Source organism: Gigantopelta aegis, chromosome 14, assembly GCF_016097555.1.
Source record: "Gigantopelta aegis isolate Gae_Host chromosome 14, Gae_host_genome, whole genome shotgun sequence".
Lineage (NCBI taxonomy): Eukaryota > Metazoa > Mollusca > Gastropoda > Neomphalida > Peltospiridae > Gigantopelta > Gigantopelta aegis.
Window position 1 is genome coordinate 31264227 of NC_054712.1, and position 19253 is coordinate 31283479.

At 38.2% G+C, this 19253-nt stretch overlaps 1 protein-coding gene across 1 annotated transcript in view; it reads right to left on the bottom strand.

Annotated features, from left to right (window-relative positions):
• Positions 1-19253, bottom strand: part of LOC121388103 (protein disulfide-isomerase TMX3-like) — a 122795-nt gene that overhangs the window by 99219 nt on the left and 4323 nt on the right. Inside the window, exons 4-8 of the mRNA XM_041519322.1 lie at positions 18534-18697; positions 17107-17187; positions 16164-16278; positions 9724-9807; positions 4832-4898 (exon numbers count right to left, since the gene is read on the bottom strand). Coding sequence (XP_041375256.1) covers positions 4832-4898; positions 9724-9807; positions 16164-16278; positions 17107-17187; positions 18534-18697 — 511 coding nt within the window. The remainder of the gene's footprint in view (positions 1-4831; positions 4899-9723; positions 9808-16163; positions 16279-17106; positions 17188-18533; positions 18698-19253) is intronic.

Genomic DNA, 19253 nt, shown 5'->3' on the forward strand with positions numbered 1-19253 from the left:
CAATCAACATCTGACGCCAATGACGAACTGCATTGAAGATAACCTGTAACTCCAACACATTGATGTGGAGAATGGTTTCATCTGGTGACCACAGTCTGATTGTCTATGTGAGCTCCCCAGCCTTCCAGTGACGCGTCAACGAATAAATGGTGTGTCGCTTAAAACAGCCGCAAGGAGACTCTGTCTAAGACATTTGACGGAATCTGCCACCACTGGGAGACTGGACCGCAGGTCAGTGGGAAGACTGATCATCAATTCGGGGTTGTTGAATTGGATATACAGATTCAGGAACCGTCACAATCGTAATCGGCCTTTGAGCATCAGATCTTGAGCGGATGTCAGAAGACACAGGAGACTTTGCCAGTCATTGAAGGACATCAGAACATCTAGGATCTAGGTGATCACAGACTGAATCTTGTCCCACCAGTCGGCTGGTACTTGTACCAGGCCCAAGTCTGATCATAGGCAGGCTCCTATAAACTGTAGGTTCAGTGTTGGTTGCACCATAAGAACTGAAGGACAAAGTCTACATGGACAGATAGCTGTGTCTTGCTCTGGCACTTCATGAGGCAGTCGTCGAGATACTGGTAAAAGGATATATTTCTGCGATGAAGAAATTGCGACATTGGAGCTGTTATATGGGTGAAGAGCCATGGTGTCACTGATACACCAAAGGGCAGGACTGTCCACTCACAATGCATGCCCTTTAGCACCAACCGTAGGTACTTGTGGTGGTCGGTGTCTATCAGAACATGGAGGTACACATCTTTGAAATCCAGCGATGCCAGCCAATCATCTGGTTGCATTACTGTAAGGACATCGCACTTTGAACGATAGTGGCAGGTGCAGGTAATGCTCATTGAAATATGCCATGTTGTGAATCATCATCAGGTCGGGTAAATCTTTCTTTGGGACCAGGAAGATGACCGAGTAAAATCCAGGTGTGAAATCAACCCTCAGGCTCTGGCGTACTGTACCCTTCTCCAACAACTTGTCCACGGACTCCTGGAGTGGAAATGTTCCTGAGGTGATAGCGTCGAGGGTGGAGTGGAAGCAGTCGATATCAGATGCTCAATATCGTCGTGACGTAAACATCATCGCACAGGACCTCCCAATTCCGCCAGTAGTGGTGTAGTCGACTTCCGAAAGTGGATATTTTGACAGTGGAAGTGTCAAGTGGTAATCGTTGGTCCGAATCATACCGCGGGGCGGTCAAAGGTCGGTGGATTCGCAAGAGCCCAACGTTGGCCGGCTGGCGTCAACGTCTGGCAGGCTTTCCCTGGGAGCGGTTGGGTGGACCTCATGGCTTTCTATCTGGAAACTGCCAAAAAGGCTGCCGATGAAAGGGGGTCCCCTGCCAACGCTTCTGTTGACTCTGGGGTTGGAAAGACAACTTGCACTTTGTAGCCTCCAAGGTAGAAATTAACCGTAAGGTTTTCACTGTGTCGGTAGACTGCTGAGCCTTGTCTTTAGCAGCAACGATGTCCGTAATCTTACCTGCAAACAGCTTCAGTGCAGACCACAGCTCCTTCTTATGCAGTATGTTCAGCAATGACTGCTTAAGGCAAGCCTGTTGTCTCTGGTGCGTAAGCATCGTGGACATGAAAGTCACTGTAGACGTCAAGAAGGCCAATATCTTCGCAGGCTGCTTAAAGAGGGAGTAACCTTTGGCATCTTTGACTTGGGAAGCCATCGCCGCACGAAACACATCGAGGTAGGACAGCACATACAGCGCCCGATGTTGAGCTGTGTCCATAGATTGCATAGTTTCTGCCAGACGGTAAAACGGGTAGGGCACCATACCCAAATTGTTTTGCAGATTTTTTTTTAAGTTAACCTTTAGATAAAATTAATTACTCTTATCATTACTGCATGATTTTTTAAACCCTAACCCTAAACATAACCCTTTTTTTTTTTCTGGGGGAGTCCGCCATACCAGCTGTTGACTGTGGTTGCATTCAATTCTATAGCGCCATACCCAAAAAATTATTTCTGGCAGAAATACTGGATGGGATCACCTGATCCCAGAATTCTACAGGAGACGACTCAAATCATCATCTGAGCCTAGTGTGACATCCTTAAAAGGCATGTTGAAAACAGGATAACTGTGTTATCACCTGGAAAGTCCCTCAGTAGGCGGGCACAAGCATGCCGATCGAAGTACTGGGTGCCAGTGGTGAGCTGGGCCATGTATGGTCCTGTCGGGACTCATCGGAAACCCTGGAAGCAGTATCAGCTTGAGATCAGTGTCGGCGGTCCGTGTGGCCCGTGGAAATCCATGGTGAACAGCTACGGTCCCGGCTCTGATGCGAGGAACTCTTCGATTTCTCATGAGACGAGTGGGAAGAACGCCGTACCGGTGTAGCCAGTGGAGCCCATGTCACTGTAGCTTTATGCGCCGTAGATGCCAAAATCGAACTCTTAGGACGAGCCAATTCACAAATCGATGAAGCAGGTGAAAGCTGGGGCGGTGACTGGAACAGGTACCACTGGAACTGTCATTGAAGCCGCAGTGACTGTAGAAGACATCATGGCTGCAATAGTCTCTTCAAGATCTCCACAACCGAGTCAGTGATGGATGGTTGGATTGCTGACACTGGTACTGTCAATGTCTCTGAGTTCTTCGTGCGGGTAGCCAGGACTCGTTTGTAGGCAGCAAACTTCAATGACGTGAGACCCGAACAGAAGTCACATCTCGAGTCATTTTCACAAGGAGTTCTGAACCTCAGACAAAGTTCATGATGGTCTCCCTCCACCATAAACTTTTTACATCAAAGACACTACTCTAACAGAACTAGAATCTGACATGATAATTTCAATCTGTGAAATAGAAAGAAAAATCTAAGTCTGTACAATCCCGGTAAACAAAAGTCGTCATTTAAAAAATGGTGGCCACGCTTTGCTAACCGGCACACACAACGATTAAAAGTTTGGAAAAATCACTTGTTAACCAAGTGAATTATGTCAAAATAAATACACAATAATGTAGTAACAATATGTAGGAAGATATTCCACACATAACACAATCAATAAAGATAGGAAAAAACGATAGAGGACTCCGATTAAATCAGAGCCAAACAAAGAGCTAACCGAACAGCAAAGAAAAAAAGAAGGAAGTTACAGTCACGTGACTGGAACTAGAGGGACATACACTAGACGAATTTTAGGCCATCCCACTGGCTTTTGGGATGTTCGGACCAGACTACTAGCAATAGTGGGGGTGGAGGGGGATAAATTTTAGGACAGGTAATGTTGAACAGAAATATTTATTTTAAATTTCCTCAAAAGGGTTTTAAAATGATGCTATATTTATTCACAAACCAATATGTTTTTCTGAATTCATGCTAGTTTTGTGACAGGCATTAAAGGGTTAATCATCGGCTATTGGATGTTAAACATTTGGCAATTGTAGTCTTCAGAAAAAACTAGTTTTCCATTAGCAGCAAGGACATTTTTATGTGCACTTCCCGACTGTGGCACTGGTTGGAATGAGAAAAAAACAATCAGAGAATGTATTTATTACAGCAGTTAGCCCCATCAAAGGGTTTAATTTACAAGTTAAAAAAGTTTGTTTTGTTTAATGACACCAGTAGAGCACAATTTATTAATCATCAGCTATTGGTGTCAAACATACAGAAATTTTTATATACAGTCTTAGGAAACCAAATAAAAATGTGCCATTAGTAGCAAGGGACCTTTTATATGCACCATATCACAGACAGAATAGCACATACCACTGTCTCTGACATACCTGTTGTGGTTAACTGGCTAGAACACGAAATAGCCTAACGTGTCCACTGACGGGGATCGATCCTAGACCGACCGCTTCAGACAAGCACTTACCACTGGCAGTGTTCGAAATAAGCACTTATCCATTTGTCCGGACAAGTGATATTCTGTTGGGACATGCAAAGTGTACCTCAGTGGTTGTCCAGTGGACAAGTAAAAAATTATAATGATGTTTCACATTGAGCAATAAAAAACATTGTCCTTACTCTTGAATAAAACCAACAATTTATTTAGACAAGTAAAAATATTGATGGACAAGTAGATTTGTAGATGTACTTGTCTGGTGGACTAGTGAAAAAATATGCATGTTTCTATCACTGACTGGGCTACGTCCCGCCATGAATACTGGTATAACGACTCCTTCAAAGTATTTCAAATGATGGCTGTGACATATGTCACATGTTAAAATGCAACTCTCGGTCTGGAAAATGCTAGACCAGTTGCTATCCCAGCTGTGGGATGGATGGGATGGATGGGATGGATGGATGGATGGATGAATTGAGGATTGGATGTATAGATGATTCGATGAACGTAGGAATGGATGGATGGAGAGATTGAAGTATGGATGGATGGATGGATGAATTGAGGATTGGATGTATAGATGATTCGATGAACTTAGGAATGGATGGATGGAGAGATTGAGGTATGGATGGATGGATGGATGGATGGATGGATGAATTGAGGATTGGATGTATAGATGATTCGATGAATGTAGGAATGGATGGATGGAGAGATTGAGGTATGGATGGATGGATGGATGAATTGAGGATTGGATGTATAGATTATTTGATGAACGTAGGAATGGATGGATGGAGAGATTGAGGTATGGATGGATGGATTAGTTTTGAGGAGAAGCAGGACAATATGAGGCCCAATTCACCAGATCAATTATCAAACTACCGTAATTCCACAAAAATTCAAGATTTGATTTACCTATCTCAAGTAGATGACAAGATGGACAAAGTTACCAACAGTCAAAACAAAACCTTTATTCATGTCACCTTTACTGATGGAGACATTGGAAGAAATTTCTACTCCTTACCTTGATACTCAAATGATAGGCCATCCTTGAAAACCAGTACTGTCGGATAACTATTCACACGTACTTTCTGTAGAATAAATAGAATATAGAAATAATATCAGGTGACCATTGATTACAGGTTGCCACAGAGTCTTAAAACATTTGTTGTTGTTTCTTGTTTTACCGTCTATACTGCTAAAACGGATGTGTGCTTCACAGTAGATTTTAAATCAACTTTTGACATGTCACCTCCTTCAGAAAAAATGCAACTAGAATGTATTAAATTAACCATTCTCAACAAGTTTGTTTTCTTTTTCATTTAATTATATAAACCCTACTTCATGCGGTTGATTGTCATATTAAGTGAATCGACACATATGTCAAGCGTATCCTGCCCAGAGGCAATTAGATGCATTCCAGAATCATACTTTCTTAATTGATACACAGTTGAGATGTCAGGACTGAATGGGTACTAGTATTCCTGAAGGGGTGAAGATTGGTTATTTTCTGCGCCTTATTGCTATTGTTAAAATATCCCTTAAAGGCTAAAAGGCTTTTATATAACAGTAAACATTTACTGTGGCTGTTTAATACAGGTCTTTTAGGGATTTGGGATCCGTTTTAGGTGGCTGCTGGCCGTGTTAGACAGGCAACCGCTTATTACAGGTGCATTTACATTATAAATTATTTGGGTGGGGAAAAAGTGGCCGCTTAAGGCAGGTGACCGCTGATTACAGGTGGCCACTGTGACAGGTTTGACTGTACTGTGAAACCTGTCTAAACCGGATCAAACCTGGAACAGACTTAGACAGCATCCAGTGTTTATAGGGTCGAGTTTTAGAATTTAAAAAATACGGGACCATGAAACTTGGCCAGTTATGACAGGATTCCGGTTTATACAGGTTTCATTGTAGATATTTTTTCATGATAAAATTAATTTAGTAAATGCAGTTTCAACATGGGCCTAACGTGTTCCCAAAACATTGAAAATTTTAATACACAAAAACTAATGAGCACTCTGCCAACTGACCTAGATCCCACGTTCTCAATCAAAGAAAGTTAAAGTCAATTTTGTTTTGTTTAAAGACGCCACTAGAGCACATTGATTAATTAATCATCAGCTATTTAATGTCACACATTTGGTAATTCTGATACGTAGTCATCAGAGGAAACCCACTATATTTGTTTTCCTAATGCAGCAAGGGATCTTTTATATGCACTTTCCCACATACAGGAAAGCACATACCACAGCCTTTGACCAGTTGTGGTGCACTGGTTGGAACGAGGAATAACCCAATCAGCTGAATGGATCCATCAAGGTGGTTTGATCCTGCGACAAAAGCACCTCAACCGACTTAGCTAAATCCTGCATCCAATCAAAGAAAGAACAGTGCATTCCCCAATTCATCCAGCTGTACTATATTAACCTTCTGACTACTGCAGGCGAGATATCTGATATCGACATACAGTGTATACAGTGCATTCCCCAATTCATCCAGCTGTACTATATTAACCTTCTGACTACTGCAGGTGAGATATCTGATATCGACATACAGTGTATACAGTGCATTCCCCAATTCATCCAGCTGTACTATATTAACCTTCTGACTACTGCAGGCGAGATATCTGATATCGACATACAGTGTATACAGTGCATTCCCCAATTCATCCAGCTGTACTATATTAACCTTCTGACTACTGCAGGCGAGATATCTGATATCGACATACAGTGTATACAGTGCATTCCCCAATTCATCCAGCTGTACTATATTAACCTTCTGACTACTGCAGGCGAGATATCTGATATCGACATACAGTGAATACAGTGCATTCCCCAATTCATCCAGCTGTACTATATTAACCTTCTGACTACTGCAGGCGAGATATCTGATATCGACATACAGTGTATGCAGTGCATTCCCCAATTCATCCAGCTGTACTATATTAACCTTCTGACTACTGCAGGCGAGATATCTGATATCGACATACAGTGTATGCAGTGCATTCCCCAATTCATCCAGCTGTACTATATTAACCTTCTGACTACTGCAGGCGAGATATCTGATATCGACATACAGTGTATGCAGTGCATTCCCCAATTCATCCAGCTGTACTACATTAACCTTCTGACTACTGCAGGCGAGATATCTGATATCGACATACAGTGTATGCAGTGCATTCCCCAATTCATCCAGCTGTACTATATTAACCTTCTGACTACTGCAGGCGAGATATCTGATATCGACATACAGTGTATGCAGTGCATTCCCCAATTCATCCAGCTGTACTATATTAACCTTCTGACTACTGCAGGCGAGATATCTGATATCGACATACAGTGTATGCAGTGCATTCCCCAATTCATCCAGCTGTACTATATTAACCTTCTGACTACTGCAGGCGAGATATCTGATATCGACATACAGTGTATGCAGTGCATTCCCCAATTCATCCAGCTGTACTATATTAACCTTCTGACTACTGCAGGCGAAATATCTGATATCGACATACAGTGTATGCAGTGCATTCCCCAATTCATCCAGCTGTACTATATTAACCTTCTGACTACTGCAGGCGAGATATCTGATATCGACATACAGTGTATACAGTGCATTCCCCAATTCATCCAGCTGTACTATATTAACCTTCTGACTACTGCAGGCGAGATATCTGATATCGACATACAGTGTATACAGTGCATTCCCCAATTCATCCAGCTGTACTATATTAACCTTCTGACTACTGCAGGTGAGATATCTGATATCGACATACAGTGTATACAGTGCATTCCCCAATTCATCCAGCTGTACTATATTAACCTTCTGACTACTGCAGGCGAGATATCTGATATCGACATACAGTGTATACAGTGCATTCCCCAATTCATCCAGCTGTACTATATTAACCTTCTGACTACTGCAGGCGAGATATCTGATATCGACATACAGTGTATACAGTGCATTCCCCAATTCATCCAGCTGTACTATATTAACCTTCTGACTACTGCAGGCGAGATATCTGATATCGACATACAGTGAATACAGTGCATTCCCCAATTCATCCAGCTGTACTATATTAACCTTCTGACTACTGCAGGCGAGATATCTGATATCGACATACAGTGTATGCAGTGCATTCCCCAATTCATCCAGCTGTACTATATTAACCTTCTGACTACTGCAGGCGAGATATCTGATATCGACATACAGTGTATGCAGTGCATTCCCCAATTCATCCAGCTGTACTATATTAACCTTCTGACTACTGCAGGCGAGATATCTGATATCGACATACAGTGTATGCAGTGCATTCCCCAATTCATCCAGCTGTACTATATTAACCTTCTGACTACTGCAGGCGAAATATCTGATATCGACATACAGTGTATGCAGTGCATTCCCCAATTCATCCAGCTGTACTATATTAACCTTCTGACTACTGCAGGCGAGATATCTGATATCGACATACAGTGTATACAGTGCATTCCCCAATTCATCCAGCTGTACTATATTAACCTTCTGACTACTGCAGGCGAGATATCTGATATCGACATACAGTGTATACAGTGCATTCCCCAATTCATCCAGCTGTACTATATTAACCTTCTGACTACTGCAGGCGAGATATCTGATATCAACATACAGTGAATACAGTGCATTTCCCAATTCATCCTGCTGTACTATATTCATCTTCTGACTACTGCAGGCGAGATATCTGATATCGACATACAGTGTATACAGTGCATTCCTCAATTCATACATCCCACCATTTTGCACATGGCACTCACCGGAAATGGAAATATAATACAGAAAACAGACTACTTGACCAGAAGGTGGCTTTTGTTTTGTTTTGTTTTGTTTTTCAATGGAAAATATCTTGGAGATATCTGATATCAACAAAAAGTGAATACAGTGCATTCCCCAATTCATCCAGCTGTACTATATTAACCTTCTGACTACTGCAGGCGGGATATCTGATATCGACATACAGTGTATACAGTGCATTCCTCAATTCATATATCCCACCATTTTGCACATGGCACTCACCAGAAATGGAAATATAATACAGAAAACAGACTACTCGACCAGATGGTGGCTTTTGTTTTGTATTGTTTTTCAATGGAAAATATCTTGGAATTTTCAGTTCAAAAAGCGGTTTTCAGCAAGTATTTTCGATTTACAACAACGGCGGCACGTCACGTTCATTTTCATGGATTGATAGCCGATTGTGACAGTTAATTCGATAATAAATTTGATCTTTTTACCAACAACGAAAATCACCAAATATTGGGATATGAATTATAGGTCATTTTTGTTTTTTAAACATTCTGATAAAAAAAACCCACTATTATCGGGAATAATGGACATAAATAATGGACAGCTGGCCACAAATGTCCGTAAACAAATGCGACTTTTTCGGGTTTTTGGTCTAATTTTAATCAATAATAACTGATCTAAAATATCATAAAAATGTTAAAAACCCACAAAAATAATACTTACCAATTCAAATATAAACTTTATTTTATGTATTAATAAAATATTTAAGTGAATATATGTCAGTAAAAATTATAAACTTGTACCCACTCAACGTGGTTTTTATCAAAAATTAATACAGTAGCTTAAATTTCAATCAATAATAACTGATCTAAAAACATCATACAAATGAGAAAAACAAATGAGAAAAACACAAGGAAATAATACTTACCAATTCAAATATGAACTTTATTTTATGTATTTGTAAAATATTTAAGTGAATATATGTGAGTAAAAATTATAAAGTTGTACTAACTCAACGTGGTTTTTGTCAAAAATTAATCCAGTAGTCTAAAGGTTAGGCTACTACACGTAATAGTGGTGTAGTGCCTAAAGCTACTGGTTGCACGTTGGTAAAAACTAAACAGACTAAACATTTACCTGTTTCTTGGATAAAATCTGTTTTTGTCCTGCATAGAAGTAGCTGTGAACTATGTACTTTTCAGCAACTGAAGAATACATTGTCTGAAATAGAGACAACATATAAATAGTAAGTCAAGTAAATTGCACTTTATTTATGCATACTTGAAAAGATCACAAAATAAAACCCTGAATTTTGATGATATATATTTTGAGTCATAATTTACATCTGAGTACAGTTAGAATAGAAAAGAATAGTATTAAAATGTAATAAACCCACCCCAACAAAACCCCCTCCCCAAAAAACCCCACACCTTTCCAAAAACCGGAGAAAATACTTTGAAAAGGCAAATAGAAAGCCTTTAAAACATTCATTCTTCAATACATGATATAAAATTAACTTTAACTTTAAAAAATTTAGACAGCTGGCAACTTAAAGCAACTGGAACAGGTGGCAAAGGTCAGGTTAATATTTGAAAATAAAAGATGGCTGTTATAAAGTGTTCTTTATAGAAACTTGTTTGGTTTAACACCACCACTGAGTATGTAAACTGCTATTGGATATCAATCATTTGGTAATTCTGACAAACCGTTGTAGAGGAAACCTGTTATATTTTTCCATTAGCAGTGACTCAGGGATCTTTTATATGCATGCATTTTACTATAGATGGGACAGCACATATAATGCAGCCTTTGATATTCTCAATGCACACTGGATGGGATGGGATAGAGGTGGGGGGAACAATCAAAGAATGGACCCATTCTGGGGTTTTGCTCTACAAATAGGGATACTTTTCCAGCAGTAGCAACAAGTGATAATCTCCATTTTTATGTTTAGCTCTATTTTTAACAGACAGACAGTCTGAAACTAGTCTGGCAGTCAAACACAAGTTTTGGTTGTCACAGGAAAAAAACCAATCAGAAAATGGATACCTTGCAGGGGTTTGATTCTACAACCCACAAACCTCAGATGTGCACTTTACAGATTGAGCTAGATCTCATCTATATTCTTTACAGACATAGCTAGATCTCATCTCTATTCTTTACAGATTGAGCTAGATCTCATCTCTATTCATTACAGATTGAGCTAGAGCTCATCTCTATTCTCTACAGATTGAGCTAGATCTCATCTCTATTCTTTACAGACTGAGCTAGATCTCATCTCTATTCTTTACAGACTGAGCTAGATATCATCTCTATTCTCTACAGATTGAGCTAGATCTCATCTCTATTCTTTACAGGTTGAGCTAGATCTCATCTCTATTATTTATAGACTGAGCTAGATCTCATCTCTATTCTCTACAGATTGAGCTAGATCTCATCTCTATTCTCTACAGATTGAGCTAGATCTCATCTCTATTATTTATAGACTGAGCTAGATCTCATCTCTATTCTTTACAGATTGAGCTAGATCACATCTCTATTCTTTACAGACAGAGCTAGATCTCATCTCTATTCTCTACAGATTGAGCTAGATCTCATCTCTATTCTTTACAGACTGAGCTAGATCTCATCTCTATTCTCTACAGATTGAGCTAGATCTCATCTCTATTCTCTACAGATTGAGCTAGATCTCATCTCTAATCTTTACAGACTGAGCTAGATCTCATCTCTATTATTTACAGACATAGCTAGATCTCATCTCTATTCTTTACAGACTGAGCTAGATATCATCTCTATTCTCTACAGATTGAGCTAGATCTCATCTCTATTCTCTACAGATTGAGCTAGATCTCATCTCTATTATTTACAGACATAGCTAGATCTCATCTCTATTCTTTACAGACTGAGCTAGATCTCATCTCTATTCTCTACGGATTGAGCTAGATCTCATCTCTATTCATTACAGATTGAGCTAGAGCTCATCTCTATTCTCTACAGATTGAGCTAGATCTCATCTCTATTCTTTACAGACATAGCTAGATCTCATCTCTATTCTTTACAGGTTGAGCTAGATCTCATCTCTATTCTCTACAGATTGAGCTAGATCTCATCTCTATTCTCTACAGATTGAGCTAGATCTCATCTCTATTATTTATAGACTGAGCTAGATCTCATCTCTATTCTTTACAGATTGAGCTAGATCACATCTCTATTCTTTACAGACAGAGCTAGATCTCATCTCTATTCTCTACAGATTGAGCTAGATCTCATCTCTATTCTTTACAGACTGAGCTAGATCTCATCTCTATTCTCTACAGATTGAGCTAGATCTCATCTCTATTCTCTACAGATTGAGCTAGATCTCATCTCTAATCTTTACAGACTGAGCTAGATCTCATCTCTATTATTTACAGACATAGCTAGATCTCATCTCTATTCTTTACAGACTGAGCTAGATATCATCTCTATTCTCTACAGATTGAGCTAGATCTCATCTCTATTCTCTACAGATTGAGCTAGATCTCATCTCTATTATTTACAGACATAGCTAGATCTCATCTCTATTCTTTACAGACTGAGCTAGATCTCATCTCTATTCTCTACGGATTGAGCTAGATCTCATCTCTATTCTCTACAGACTGAGCTAGATCTCATCTCTATTATTTACAGACTGAGCTAGATCTCATCTCTAATCTCTACAGACTGAGCTAGATCTCATCTCTATTCTCTACAGATTGAGCTAGATCTCATCTCTATTATTTACAGACTGAGCTAGATCTCATCTCTATTCTCTACAGACTGAGCTAGATCTCATCTCTATTCTCTACAGATTGAGCTAGATCTCATCTCTATTCTTTACAGATTGAGCTTTATTCTTTACAGATTGAGCTAGATCTCATCTCTATTATTTACAGACTGAGCTAGATCTCATCTCTATTCTCTACAGACTGAGCTAGATCTCATCTCTATTCTCTACAGATTGAGCTAGATCTCATCTCTATTCTTTACAGATTGAGCTTTATTCTTTACAGATTGAGCTAGATCTCATCTCTATTCTCTACAGATTGAGCTAGATCTCATCTCTATTCTTTACAGACTGAGCTAGATCTCATCTCTATTCTCTACAGACTGAGCTAGATCTCATCTCTATTCTCTACAGACTGAGCTAGATCTCATCTCTATTCTCTACAGACTGAGCTAGATCTCATCTCTATTTTTCTACAGATTTGAGCTAGATCTCATCTTTATTCTTTACAGACTGAGCTAGATCTCATCTCTATTCTTTACAGACTGAGCTTTATTCTTTACAGATTGAGTTAGATCTCATCTCTATTCTTTACAGATTGAGCTAGATCTCATCTCTATTCTCTACAGATTGAGCTAGATCTCATCTATATTCTTTACAGACATAGCTAGATCTCATCTCTATTCTTTACAGATTGAGCTAGATCTCATCTCTATTCATTACAGATTGAGCTAGAGCTCATCTCTATTCTCTACAGATTGAGCTAGATCTCATCTCTATTCTTTACAGACATAGCTAGATCTCATCTCTATTCTTTACAGGTTGAGCTAGATCTCATCTCTATTCTCTACAGATTGAGCTAGATCTCATCTCTATTCTTTACAGATTGAGCTAGATCTCATCTCTATTCTCTACAGATTGAGCTAGATCTCATCTCTATTATTTATAGACTGAGCTAGATCTCATCTCTATTCTTTACAGATTGAGCTAGATCACATCTCTATTCTTTACAGACAGAGCTAGATCTCATCTCTATTCTCTACAGATTGAGCTAGATCTCATCTCTATTCTTTACAGACTGAGCTAGATCTCATCTCTATTCTCTACAGATTGAGCTAGATCTCATCTCTATTCTCTACAGATTGAGCTAGATCTCATCTCTAATCTTTACAGACTGAGCTAGATCTCATCTCTATTATTTACAGACATAGCTAGATCTCATCTCTATTCTTTACAGACTGAGCTAGATATCATCTCTATTCTCTACAGATTGAGCTAGATCTCATCTCTATTCTCTACAGATTGAGCTAGATCTCATCTCTATTATTTACAGACATAGCTAGATCTCATCTCTATTCTTTACAGACTGAGCTAGATCTCATCTCTATTCTCTACGGATTGAGCTAGATCTCATCTCTATTCATTACAGATTGAGCTAGAGCTCATCTCTATTCTCTACAGATTGAGCTAGATCTCATCTCTATTCTTTACAGACATAGCTAGATCTCATCTCTATTCTTTACAGGTTGAGCTAGATCTCATCTCTATTCTCTACAGATTGAGCTAGATCTCATCTCTATTCTCTACAGATTGAGCTAGATCTCATCTCTATTATTTATAGACTGAGCTAGATCTCATCTCTATTCTTTACAGATTGAGCTAGATCACATCTCTATTCTTTACAGACAGAGCTAGATCTCATCTCTATTCTCTACAGATTGAGCTAGATCTCATCTCTATTCTTTACAGACTGAGCTAGATCTCATCTCTATTCTCTACAGATTGAGCTAGATCTCATCTCTATTCTCTACAGATTGAGCTAGATCTCATCTCTAATCTTTACAGACTGAGCTAGATCTCATCTCTATTATTTACAGACATAGCTAGATCTCATCTCTATTCTTTACAGACTGAGCTAGATATCATCTCTATTCTCTACAGATTGAGCTAGATCTCATCTCTATTCTCTACAGATTGAGCTAGATCTCATCTCTATTATTTACAGACATAGCTAGATCTCATCTCTATTCTTTACAGACTGAGCTAGATCTCATCTCTATTCTCTACGGATTGAGCTAGATCTCATCTCTATTCTCTACAGACTGAGCTAGATCTCATCTCTATTATTTACAGACTGAGCTAGATCTCATCTCTAATCTCTACAGACTGAGCTAGATCTCATCTCTATTCTCTACAGATTGAGCTAGATCTCATCTCTATTATTTACAGACTGAGCTAGATCTCATCTCTATTCTCTACAGACTGAGCTAGATCTCATCTCTATTCTCTACAGATTGAGCTAGATCTCATCTCTATTCTTTACAGATTGAGCTTTATTCTTTACAGATTGAGCTAGATCTCATCTCTATTATTTACAGACTGAGCTAGATCTCATCTCTATTCTCTACAGACTGAGCTAGATCTCATCTCTATTCTCTACAGATTGAGCTAGATCTCATCTCTATTCTTTACAGATTGAGCTTTATTCTTTACAGATTGAGCTAGATCTCATCTCTATTCTCTACAGATTGAGCTAGATCTCATCTCTATTCTTTACAGACTGAGCTAGATCTCATCTCTATTCTCTACAGACTGAGCTAGATCTCATCTCTATTCTCTACAGACTGAGCTAGATCTCATCTCTATTCTCTACAGACTGAGCTAGATCTCATCTCTATTTTTCTACAGATTTGAGCTAGATCTCATCTTTATTCTTTACAGACTGAGCTAGATCTCATCTCTATTCTTTACAGACTGAGCTTTATTCTTTACAGATTGAGTTAGATCTCATCTCTATTCTTTACAGATTGAGCTAGATCTCATCTCTATTCTTTACAGATTGAGCTTTATTCTTTATAGATTGAGCTAGATCTCATCTCTATTCCTTACAGACAGCTAGATCTCATCTCTATTCTTTACAGACTGAGCTTTATTCTTTACAGATTGAGTTAGATCTCATCTCTATTCTTTACAGATTGAGCTAGATCTCATCTCTATTCTTTACAGATTGAGTTTTATTCTTTACAGATTGAGTTAGATCTCATCTCTATTCTTTACAGATTGAGCCAGATCTCATCTCTATTCTTTACAGACTGAGCTAGGTCTCATCTCTATTCTTTACAGACTGAGCTAGGTCTCATGTCTATTCTTTACAGACTGAGCTAGGTCTCATGTCTATTCTTTACAGACTGAGCTCGATCTCATCTCTATTCTTTAAAGGTTGAGCTGGATCTCACCTCTATTCTTTACAGGTTGAGCTGGATTTCATCTCTATTCTTTACAGATTGAGCTGGATCTCATCCCTATTCTTTACAGATTGAGCTGGATCTCATCTCTATTCTTTACAGATTGAGCTAGATCTCATCTCTATTCTTTACAGGTTGAGCTGGATCTCATCTCTATTCTTTACTGAAGAAATTGGGACCAGTTCTATTTTAAAGGGGAGACAATCTATAGTGTTCTTGATAGACAAATTATAATATACCATGTTTATACAAGGTACTAAACAGTTTCAGACTTGTAGTGGTCAAACCATTTGTCTTAAGGCTAGTAGGTACTGGGTTCACAGCCCGTTACCAGCTCCAACAGAGTTACTTTTAACAGCTCAGTGTGAACGACAACCGACGACCAACCTTTAACCCGTTCTAGACAGAAAGCCTAACCTCTGCTTCTTGTTCTGGTCACATGATTGAAGCCATCCAATTGGATGTTTAGAGGTTTGGACCTGCCCATGGTTTGAGGGGGAAATGCCATTAGTTTGAGGTCAGTTTGAAAAGAAGTAAAGTATTTTCTATAGCAGATCTGATTGTACAACATGCCTTGAACAACTTACAAACAATTCTTCATCAGGAGAATCTTGTCCGATGTAAAGAAAGAAAACACTGTCACTGTGTTGACTCTTTGCTTCGTTGAATCTGCCCACACTAGCTAACTTCCTCACTGCAGGCCTGTGGGATAAGATACAAAGGCATTATATGATATACAAAGAAATAAAGGTCTCACATACCATATCTGGTTTGTTGTTAAAGAAAAAATTTGAATAAATATTTACTCTTTTTTTTTAAAATTTGAAATGTATGATTCATAAATAATTATTTCATATTATAAAAAATAATTGTAAAACTATTTTGAGACGGCATTGGTATAAACTAATACTTGCTCCCCCCTCCCTCACTATCACTGGGTACAAGTACAATTTAAATGGTGCTAGCTCAGATATTTTTCAATCTTGATTTATTTTTCATTTCACGATTCCTAGGGTCGGTAGATTAGTAAACCAGTTAATAATAAAAGGCCTATGGTCTGTCTTTTCAGGATGTGCCATAAATGTTACACACCTGTCATTCACACAGGTCCCAACAAGTGGGGGTGTGGCTAGTGACTTTCCATAACAGGGCTAACTCTACTACTCACTAAACTTGCCAAATGCAAATTTTAAAAAACAATTGGCGACTTTCTTTTTAACTTGGCAAAATAATTTCATGTAATGACTGACAATGTAATATCTAATTTAGCGAAATATTCTGCTCACCCATATCTAGCCATGAATGAGGACGTGTAACTTTTCAAGGTTACTATAGCCCCTAGGCCATAATAAATATATCTTAATTTCTACTCCTCAAAAGTTGTAGAAAATAATGAAAATATATTGTGATGATAACTTAATTATACTGCAGTCATAAAAAAAAAAGATAACCAAGAATTTTTAATTGTTGTTTTAAGTGGTAATTCTTTTAAAATAACAAAAGATGCCCGAAGATGAATATTACTCTTACCCTTGAGCTTTTAAAGCAAACTGTACAATGTCATCTTTGGTCCTATCGCCTCTGTGTGTGTATGTTTTATCACCATCTATACTGAAAGTAAACACACACAATTCAAATTATGTCCTTGTAACATCAAGTAAACATCAAACAAACCAGTACCAACTGCAATACCAACTGGTCAGGCAACAAATATAATTTCTGTGTCGAGATAATAATTTTATTATTTATTATCATTAATTACAGTATTAATTAATATTAAATTCTGCATTAATTAATCACATAATCATATTGTAAAAAACAATATTATAAAAAATTGAACACTCTGAAAGAATTTGCAAACTAATTGCATGTAATAATCAATATTTTTAAAGAAAAATAACTGGGTTTCTGCAATGTTTGAAACTGAATAGATAATGTGGCAAAATTTTCTGCCCACCCAGAACTAGACATGAAAAGGACTGCTATAAAAAAAACCCAGCCTTTAAATCTTTTAAATACCATGTGATATCTCATCAAAGCTTTAAAGTATACGGCTTCATTTTCAATTAATTTTTATGCTTATATCCACTTAAGGTTCAAGCATACACACCGATGTATGTTATATTTATAGGCTGAACAGCTTTAATATGTTAATATAATTCTATTCTAAAAACGTTTAACCTGATCTACATTCAACTGATAGCAGGTGTGGGATCTAGCTGAGTCGGTAGAGCACTCGCCTGAGGTGCATTAGCTGTAGGATCGAATCCCTTTGGCAGACCCATTCGCCGATTGTTTCCCCCCCCCACCCCCCATCCCAACCATAGTCCCATGTCTGGTATATCAAAGATTCCTTGCTGCTAATGAAAAAATTTAACATGCTCCCGCTGAAGACCATGAGTCAGGATTACCAAATGTTTATCATCTAACAGCTGATGATTAATAAGTCAATGTGGTGTCATTAAAGGTCCAGGCTCATTGAAAACTTAATTTACTATTGTTTGGTATCTACGTATACCTATTACAATATATATGAAGTATCAATAAAACAAACTTCAAACAATTGACCCATTTTTTAAAATATATTCGCAATAAAAAATTGTGTTTTTCCCATCGCTTGCCAAAATGACTCTCAACTCCAAGAGCTAAGTTACGTGACCCCATGATGCGTTAACAGGCATGACATGAAAGTGTGATTTGCAGCCTTTCAGACATTTTACTTGGAAGGTGGAACACGTGTATTTTTAAAACGCGAAAATTTTATTCTATTGAATTGAATTGTATGGATGGAATATTCTTTTGGAGATAAGTTTTCAAATGTAAAATAGCTTTTCCACTGATGCAAGTGCTCTGCGATTTTGCTTAACACTCACTAGCCTGGTTTTCATGCTTTTAATATTAAAATGAATAGTCAATTTGTTTGCAAGTTGTATTGAATGCAGCTCAGAACTACTCACAAAATAATAGTTGGGAATCCTCGAATGTCAAACTCTGATGCTACACTAGAGAAACGTGTTCCATCCACCTTGCCAACTCTGATAGGCGAGTTACGTAACTCTACAAACACTTCATGGTAAATGGGCTCCAGCTTCTTACAATGACCACACCATGGTGCATAAAACTGGAACGATAAAAAGAAATGCATACAACAAAGGAAAAGTATTTCTTAAATCTGTTGCCTATTAAACAATTTTAATGTTTGGAATGATTTCTCATACTTTCCCAACAGCTCTTTACACCGAGTTTTTACTCATTTATAAAACTTTTATTTTTAATATAAATAATCATATCCATGTACGGACCTTCATTCGACACCCAAATATAACTGATGTTTATTTTTGTGCTGGGGTGTCATTAAACATTCATTCATTCATTCATATGTCTACCAGTGGCCTGATGCAATTTCGTTTCTTAACATATTAGTTACATTAACGCTCTAATTAGTTATGTCCAACGCCATATAACCATAAATAAAAATGTGTTGATTGCATTGTTAAATAAAACATTTCCTTCCTTCCTAATTCACAACTGGTATATCAAAGGCTGTGGTATGTACTACCCTGTCTGTAGGATGGTGCATATAAAAGATCCCTTGTTGCTAATCGGAAAGAGTAGCCCATGAAGTGGCGACAGCGGGTTTCCTCTCTCAATATCTGTGTGGTCCATAACCATATGTC